Below are 9,711 nucleotides of genomic sequence, written 5' to 3'. Positions count from 1 at the left end.
CTTTTTGAAATGTTTGAGAATACAAATGTGCTACCTAAATACAAACTTTATATGCACCCTTGAAATGCTAAGTTCATGTGCACACTGCATATTTTGTCTATTTATCAGTTGTTACTTTAAATCATATAGGATACACCGTTAATACCAGCTAACAGTCAGGCAGTCATAAAAAGTGACAATAAACATTTCAGTAGTGTGTGCTCAAGAGGAACTTTGAAAGAATGGTGGACATTTCAATGAAAGTGTTGACAATGTTTAATTTTCCGCTCAGGTTTATTGCAGAAAACATAACTGATATTACAAAATATGTACCAGAGAGAGAGTCAAAAAGGAAGCCAGCACACCTTCGAAGTTCACTCAATTACTTGCAAAAATCAGAGGTGGATTCATATGGCCCAAAAATCAGTGCAGTTAAAAAAAAACACCTTCACCACTTCAAAAAAGAAATTACAATCAGGTTTCAAAATTTGGTGGCACATCTTCAGATTTTTCCTCTTCATGGACTTCTATTGATTCCCTGATCTAAAACAAGAAAATAAGATGTATTTAGAGAAAAAAAAAATCACACTCAGTTCTTATAGTACATAGATCTTAAATGCAGTTACATAAAATAATGAACCGAACTGCATAATGCAAACTACCATGTTAAGACTCCTTTATGTGCTGGTCAATGACTGACTATTACTCCTGAACCAAAAATGTAACAAATCCTTTTAAGTCAATGCTGATCAATAAATAATTATTACAGCCCAGAATTTTAAGTTTCAGCAGACTCTGAACCTAGTCTTTAATTATCTTCCACAGGTATGAATGATTTCATTTGTAGTGCATTCTCTCATACATAACCTATGCACGGTATACATCACACCCACACTGCAACATTTTTGCGTTTGAACAGCTGAACTTTCCAGTCAAAACATTATCTCTAATAGACAGCTTACATTATCTTAGGAATTTAAGTATGAGGAGATCAGAGTTTTAAAACAAAAGGTTAAACAGCCACTTTTAATGAAATAAACAACTACCCTTACTGCTTCACATTAACCAAACCAGAAACTATGATTTAAAAAATTTACTCTGGGTCCCTGTTGAGGTCTCTTCAAGTTGCCAGTGTGAAAAAGTGACAAGTCTTCGAGAAGAACCGTTTTACACCATGATTAGCTTAAAATGTTCTGGTCACCTTTTGTTTCATGTAGGTTTCAACTAAAGTCAGTATGAAATGCAAACATTTGAATCTGACTTTGCTGAGCACACGGAAAATTGATACAGAAATGATAAGCAATTCAGTTAAACATATGGGTACATTGAAAATTTGAGATTCGAGAAAAATTGAACAGTACATTCCCAAAACGCAGAAAATTGGCATTGAGGTAAATGATCAGCCATAATTTAATTGAATGGCGGAGCAGGCTCAAAGGGCTGAATGGCCTACTCATGCTCCTATGTTCCTGAAACAATGATTCATACAGTAGGATTATTAGAATTTCATTTATATAAAGGCAACTTGTCTTCAGGTTTAATTAAACTCCTATAGATTTATAGCAATACTGTAAAGTAGGACCTTGTTTTCTCATCTAGTCACATGTCTATAACTCTACGTAGTTTGTGCAGCAAATTTTGACAAGATACCAATATTTATTTTTTTTTTAAGATGAAGGAAATTTTCGGGTTCTATTATGCAAAATAGTTAACTGGAACCAGATCAAGACGTTGAGAAGTACTAAGAGCTGTGATGCATGCATTGGGGCGGGGGGAGGGGGGGTGTGGGGGTGCGGGTGGCAACAGTGGTATAGTGGTAATGTCACTCAACTAGTAATCTAGAGGCCCAGGCTAATGCTCTGGGGACAGGGGTTCAAATCCCACCATGGTAGCTGGTGGAATTTAAATTCAATTAATTAATACATTCAATTATTTAATAAAAAAAAGTCTGGAATTGAAAGCTAGTCTCAGTAATGGTGCCATGAAACTATCGATTGTCGTAAAAACCCATCTGGTTCACTAATGTCCTTCAGGGAAGGAAATCTGCTGTCCTTACCTGGTCTGGCTGACATGAGATTCCAGACCCACAGCAATGTGGTTGACTCTTAACTGCCCTCTGAAATGGCCTAACAAGCCACTCAGTTGTCAAGGGCAGTTAGGGATGGGCAACAAATGCTGGCCTTGCCAGTCACTCTCATCACATGAAAGAATAAAAGTAGTAATTCCTTGCAATAATATTCTCTCTGAAAATTGATCTGAGGACAGGTTATATCTCTTCAAGCCAACTGATATTAACCTGCAGCAAAACTGCTATCAATGCCCATTCTGAAAAGAACTATCCCTGTTCACTTGTCTCAAACTTCCCAAAAGCAATGAGATTCTTCAAATATAATTTAAGAGAAGATAAATGAAAATCTGGACAGAGGCCAGCAAAATAACCTTGTGCTTAAGCAGTCTGATTTACTGACATAAGAATGTTGAACTGTTTAAAAAAAAAATGGAGTCAAGATTAATTAAAGATGTCTACAAATTTGGCTTCAGTGAATTGGATCATGGATATAAAGTAATAAGCACACAGCCGTTCCATAAAACTAACTCCAGGCTGTATATACTTCAAATTAGTGGAATTATTGTCAAACTAGATAAAATGCAACTTGAAGTGGCACCATACAAACAAAAATTCAACTAAAAAACTAAAGCTGTTTTAAGTCACCTCAGTCTACAAATGCAATTTTTGCTATATTTTGAGTTCCACTTAATGCAGCCAAGTTTTTAAGTAAAGGCAATCTTCAATAAAATTTTCTACTAGAAATGGAATATAATTCTGTTTATCCAGAAGTAAAATTACTGGAACTTGAAATGATTAACTCAAAGCAATTCAACTGAAATTGCATGGATGCTAGCGTATTTATAATTATGCCTTTCCTGAATAATTGTGTCTTATTTGCAATTTGGAATACATATAAATAAGCAAATAACATTTAAACATAAAAACATAGCATGCAGGACAACATGCAACTAATTAGAACTAACTCTGGAGAAACATGTCCCATTCAACGGAATCAGTACAATTCATCAAGCCAGTATGACAAAATGGTTGAAAACTCACTATTTCAGTGCCCAAATATAGTTATTGCCAGTTCAATTAATGTTCAAGTTAAATGATTATACATCTTCAGATCACCACTGAAATTCTAATCCTTACATTATTAGATCTTGCTATCCTATTCTTGACCATCTTAGTATAAATTATAACATGCATTTTCAAGATTATACTGTGCACAAGTCACTGCATATGTCATTCCTTTTCAGATATACTCCCTATTCCATATCTAATTCTTATAAGTACTTAAGTATCTAGATTAGTTGACGTTACTAAAATAAAGTTGAAGGACTACGGGAATAAGTAGAGAAGTGTAACTAATTGGAAAGCCGGTTGGCTTCCTTCTGTATATGATTCTGTGAATTTACTGAAAGCTTCTAATTTTCTACAATAGACATTCCTCTTTAATTCCAAGCTAATATTTTATGCAAATCTTTAAATATAAGCCTATGGTCAATAATAGGAAGTAATTGGAAATGGGAATATATTAAAAAGGAATTTGCACTTGGACACCTCAAGTCCACAGTACAGCAATTTTGCTTCCAAATCCTTGCCTGACCTTTATGTCGCTGGTCAAGATGATTTAAAGAAAGTCTCTTTATAACTAGCATCAAACTTCCAAAGAAGGTTTGCCTTGGTAGTAAATGCACTTTTGGTCCAAATCACACCTAATGGGAGGACAAGATGATCTCAAAAGCAACGTTAACAATGAGCATCTAAAATTAATAGAGTTTTACTCCTAATTTCAGCAACACATCTTTTGTCATGCAGAGTGAAATGGGAAATGTTTTAGTTGTTCACATGCATATAAGAGAAGCTATTTTTCCACATACATATATGAACACAGCTGATGCTCTTAAAACCCTTACTTGGGTTAAGTTGATTAGAAACCCTTCTACCGAAGAGTCCTATATTTTGCCAATCTACTGCTCTGTTCTGCTGCAATCCTGGCAAAGGAGAGAGGAATATAGATTTAGAAAGATAAAGGTCTTAAGGACAGAGGAATATGATTCAAAGTCTTAAAGTTCATAGAATAAGACATTCTTCAGTGAAGTGCCACTGATGATGGGTTGAAACTTCACAACTGTACACACTAAAAGGTCAAATCACTGAAACCTACATGGACATTTTTGACTAATCCCTGGAGGTTTATTAATGACTCTAGTGGCATGTTACATCATTTTTAACTGAAAGATTTCCAATTTATTGCTTGCTTAAAAATCAAGTTGCTGAAGACAGTGCCATTGCTGACATTTGACCTTTTTTCTCTTCACGGCATACATACTTTGCTTGAACAAATTTAAACAAAAAACTGTTTTAGTTAGATCTGAACTTGTTTTATAGATGTTTCAACAAACCGTAATAGATATAAAAGAAAACTATGAAGTCCCCTCCCAATTTTCTCTTCTTCTGAAGGCACGGACCCATGCTCGGGTAGCAGCAGTCCTCCAGTACTTCAACAAGTTGCCATTTTTTGTCCGTTGACAATCTTCACTTGTCATTCTCAAGGTGCTCACTAGAATATGGTTCCATAGGCATCCTCAGTTACTTCGCTCAATGAGCTGTTAAGCAGTTGTTGTTGGTAAGATTTTCAATCACATGGGCATAATAGCAGGGCCCATTTTGTCATCATACCTATATACTTCCAGCAGCGGTGCTGGATAGCAGTTACAAGCAGGAACCTTACCCTCCAATTCATTTCCTTAAGCCAGAGGCATTGTGGTGAATTGTAGCAATTCTACTGCTATCAGCTGAGCCTCAGCAAATTATTTTGACCGAAGTGGAATCCAAACGTGTCCTCCAGAAACATGTATAGACCAAAATTCTCTACTTTTGCTAACTGCTAAAGTCTATTAGACTTAATTGATTTACAAGATTCTAGAGAACTGTCAAATATCATGACAAACATATCATTTGCATCCTTTCATTTTGAAGCACTGCACCTTGGGTGACTTTTAAAACAAATTTCCCCCATGGCTCACAGGTTCCTATGAGAAAAGAGAGGTATCTATTTTTAAGTGGCTTTAGCTGCATTTCTAAAATTATAGCTCCAACAGGAATTCATCAAAATGATATGATCAGTCATCTGCGGACAAGGCAGCCTGCAGCATAAACAAACATTTACTTCTAGTACAATAAAAGCAAAATACTGCAGATACTGGAAATCTGAAATGAAACCAAAAAGCACTGGAAATACTCAGCAGGTCTGGCAGCATCTGTGGAGAGAGAAGCAAAGTTAACGTTAAAGGTCTCTAAGTTAAATACATGAATAGGATGGGAATAGAGGGATACGGACCCCGGAAGTGCAGAAGGTTTTAGTTTAGGCAGGCATCAAGATCGGCGCAGGCTTGGAGGGCCGAATGGCCTGTCCCTGTGCTGCACTGTTCTTTGTTCTCCACAGATACTGCCAGACCTGAGTATTTCCAGCACTTTTTGGTTTTATTTACTTCTAGTAGTTACCCTAACTTATAAAGATTAACAGAGCGAACAGAAGTGGAAGACAAGTTGAGAAGGCTATTAAAAAAGCCTAGAGGAGCCATGACTTTATATTAGAGGCAAAGAATACAAAAGCAAGGAAGTTTTGCTAAACCTTTATAAATCATTTGTTACGCCTCAGCTGGAGTATTATGTCCAATTCTGGGCACCACATTTTGGAATGTCAAGGTATTGGAAATTTATCAGAATGATACCAAGGATGAGACATTTCAGTAATTGAGAGACTAGAGAAACTGGGATTGTTCTTAGAGCAGAGTAGGCAATAGGAACATTTAATAGAGGTTTTCAAAATTACAAGATGGTTTTGATAGAGTAAATACAGAGAAACTGTTTCCATTGGTAAGGTAAGTAACCAGAAGGGAGATGAGGAGAACTTTGTTAACATAGCATGTTATGATTGGGAATGCACTGTCTAAAAGGGTGGTGGAAGCAGGTTCTGCAGTAACTTTCAAAAGGGAACTGAATATATACTTGAAAGGAAAAAAATTGCAGGGCCATGGGGAAAGAGCGGAAAAGTGGAACTATTTGACCATCATTCCGTTCAAAGAGCTGATACAGATGGGATGAGCCGAATGGCCTCCTCCTGTGTAGTATGATTCTATGAACTCCCATTCCTTTATGAGTGCAATGGATTTACTTAGATTGGGCGGTGTGCAATGATCCATTTGGACCAGGGAGGCTGCAGGTTTGACCCTTTGTTTGTGCTTAGATAGTCAATTTCAGGATGATATCACTATAGTTTGTACCAGCATCCCTTGTCCAAAGTGGGGGAAAAGTGTGCACTGCTCATCTTTATCTGACAGCCAGTTAATAGATTTTGGCTCATCTGTGAGGGTCGTTATGGTTGAACAGCACTCACTGTCTAGGTATGAGGAATGGTAACTTGCAACTACACAAGGCGTAGAATGACTTACACTGCCGTCAAGAAAAGGGGGAAAAGAAAGTGGAAATATCAGAGGTAAAGATCAGACAAATCAAAAACTTGCATTCAAAAGACAAGCAGCATATTTGAGCATGGTGTATAAATCATAAATCCATGGTCATATTAAGATTTTGAAATGAGGAGCATGTATATAAATTGTCATTTTTCCTGAAATTCAGAATTTTCAAAGGATATAAAAGATTCTGTACAACTGAAAACATAAAGCTCTCCGACATCAAAAATTTATTTTAAAATGCTTATACTTTAGTAATTATTCCATGATTCTTCTGTCAGTTCAAATGTGTGTCAGTGAAATAGATGATCAAATACATTAATAGCTAATGAGCTTACAATTGTAGATAAAACTAACATATGAGAGCTAAAACATTACTGTACACAAGTTACTATATAAGCTGAATAACAGATACCCAACTCACTGTAGACAGCTTTAACACCCTTGCCACTGCCCACAGCCTCAGGTTGAAACAGACTGTTTTGACCGAGGTAAGCTTCCATCATATCCGTGATATATCACCCGAAGTTTTGCTACCAATATCCTATTCTATACCAAGCCCTGCTCAACTATCGCCCTTGAGCTACATGAGCTGTAGGGTCCCCAATGCCTCAAAATTAAAATTCTTATCCCTATATTCCTAGCCATATGCCACCAGCAAACACTCTCTTGATTCTGGCCAACTGCATACCTCATTTCCCTCCTCTCCAAACAACACCCAGGCCCTCAACATCTTTGCCTCAAAAAATGGCAACCATGCTTAGAATTCCCTATAGTTCTCCCTCCTTTAAGACCTTCCATTAAACCCAGCTCTTTGACCATGCTTTTGGTTACCCTTCCAAAAACCTCCACCTTTAGCTCACTGTCCATTTTAATTATGTCTCGGAGAATAGCCGTAGGATGTTTTTCAATGTAAAATGTGCAAGTTGCTCGAGGCCAAATGCTATGGATTGTCCTAAATGTAAATTAAATTGCAGTGTGTTAACCCTCAAAGTCTACATAATTAATTTACCACAGAATGAAGCTTTAGCACAGATTATATACATTACCACATTATTCGGAGTTTTGAATAGCAGCTAAAGGGAAAATGGATCATTTTGCACCTTGGCATTCTCCGAATAAAAAAAACACTTACATTGGCATTTCAGCTGTAAAATGCAACAGTTCTGAATGGATACAAATATTGCTTTTAGTTGATTTGTGGGGGTACAATATATATTGGATTGCTTAAGTGACGAATGAAACCGCATAAACAGACAGCTTTAAAATGCATATTGTTCAAATTCTTCAATATACCAGTGAATGGTTAAAGTCAAATACAATTGTAACATTTCAGACTCCTAAAGCTGATTGCATCAAAATGACATGTCAAATATATAAAATCAACACAGTAAAGTGCCCTCTATTTTGAAGCACTGTCGGGTGCACAAACACACACTGAGCAGTTGTGCTCAGCACAGCGTATCCATCACTTTGGGTGGGGAAGGGGGTCAAGTAGTATCTGAATGTTGAAAGGTATGACAAACCCATTTCAAAAGCAGTTTTGCGTTTTCCCTCTCAGTTCTAGAAGTGTTGTAAATATAATATTTAAAAATAAACTCATTCTAATAAATTCCTATACTTCCAATAAAAATAATTCCCAAGTGTGCTTTTCAAAAGTGCTCCACTTTTCCTCCTGCTTTCAAACAAATCACTAATAAAAGGGTGGGTCACATTGGCCACAAATTAGAACTGACTGTCAACTGACAAGCAGATTAAAAAAAACTAGTTTCTCCAACCAATTTATTTCCTTGATATGATTCGATACTGTATTACAATAAGTTTCATTCGCAGATCCTGGATATGAGGCAAATCCCGAATATGGGAAATCAGTGCTGTAAATTCCATTTTCTATATTTCTTTTCCTAAAGAGTTGTTTTGTTGCTTCCAGCTTTTTGTTGGAAAACTTATGTTCATCGAGGTGAGGAATTTCACTACCAGAGAATGGAACAGTTCACAGATAGGAATGCTCTGCAGATAAATGCATATATGGCCGATATGCCACATATACTGTATAGCGAGCTGTTCATGTTCGCATGAATACGCCCCTATAAGTGGTGGTAGACTGTCTCACGACCTCTCTCTTATCCTTTAAGATGCTCCTTAAAACCTTCCTCTTTGATCAAGCTTTTAATCATCTGCCCTAATATCTTCTCATGTGGCTCAATATCAAGTTTTGTTTCATGACGCTCCTGTGAAGCACTATGGGACATTTTACTAAGTTAAATGTGCTAAATAAATACAAGTTGTTAATTAAATCATTGCAGGTACCTAGAAAAGTAATTTTAAACATTAAATACTACTAGTTTTTTGTTTTACATACAATGGAATTTGCTTTTAGTGATGAAGTACTTAAAGCTTAAAATTACTATTTGCAAGATTGTATTAATTGCATTTACCATCAATTTTCCTGCTCCGTGTGCATCAGTTGATCAAGATTGTGCTGGACCCCCAGAGCCTTCTACCTTCCCAGTTATGCTGAAATTATGATCAGAAGATGGCAACCCCACAGCACAGCTGGGCACTGTGGAATTGCCACCTTCCAACATATCGATCATTTGGGGACCTGCAAAACCATGATCACCCCAGCTGGATTTAACTGCACTGGATGTAGCCCCTGTTAATTTAGTGAGAGTTAAACACTTCATTTTTTTTTTTTAAGAATCTTTAAAATATTTAACTTCAGTGATAAAAATAATCAATCCTTTAAATACATTTAGATCAATCAAAATACAGCTGCAAGAACTAACACAGAATATTTGGACTGGATGAGAATTTCTTACCTCTTTACTGCCTTCTGAGCTAACATCCTGTTCCCAGCAAAGAATGTAATGCTACCAAGTATAGCAAGATACTGCAGAGTCTGGAACATGTTCAGTTGAGTCCAGTATACATACATGAGTCCCAACATCCCTGAAGAGAGCAGAGTAAGAGGAAAATTTTAGGCTGACACTGTATATCCGTGCTTGTCTTGTAACAGCTAAGCACTTCACTGACTGACCTGGCCAAAATGAGGATGCTATATGTGGTCATCAGGTTTCTTTAATTTATCAAAAACTGCTGGTTGCATTCAGACTCTCATTTTAACCAATGTAAATATTTACATTTCGACTATCTGTATGCAGCACCTTTCACTAGTTCTCTGAAACACAAGATAAT

General features: G+C 36.6%; 1 protein-coding gene across 1 annotated transcript in view; it reads right to left on the bottom strand.

Moving 5' to 3' along the window:
* Positions 1 to 254: 254 nt before the first annotated feature.
* Positions 255 to 9,711, bottom strand: part of rpn2 (ribophorin II) — a 67,586-nt gene continuing 58,129 nt past the window's right edge. Inside the window, exons 16-17 of the mRNA XM_068048414.1 lie at positions 9,336 to 9,465; positions 255 to 522 (exon numbers count right to left, since the gene is read on the bottom strand). Coding sequence (XP_067904515.1) covers positions 507 to 522; positions 9,336 to 9,465 — 146 coding nt within the window. The 3' untranslated portion in view covers positions 255 to 506. The remainder of the gene's footprint in view (positions 523 to 9,335; positions 9,466 to 9,711) is intronic.

This window comes from Heterodontus francisci, chromosome 16, assembly GCF_036365525.1.
Source record: "Heterodontus francisci isolate sHetFra1 chromosome 16, sHetFra1.hap1, whole genome shotgun sequence".
NCBI classification, from domain to species: Eukaryota; Metazoa; Chordata; class Chondrichthyes; order Heterodontiformes; family Heterodontidae; genus Heterodontus; species Heterodontus francisci.
Note: the sequence above shows the minus strand (reverse complement) of the source record. Positions and strands in the feature narration are given on the sequence as shown.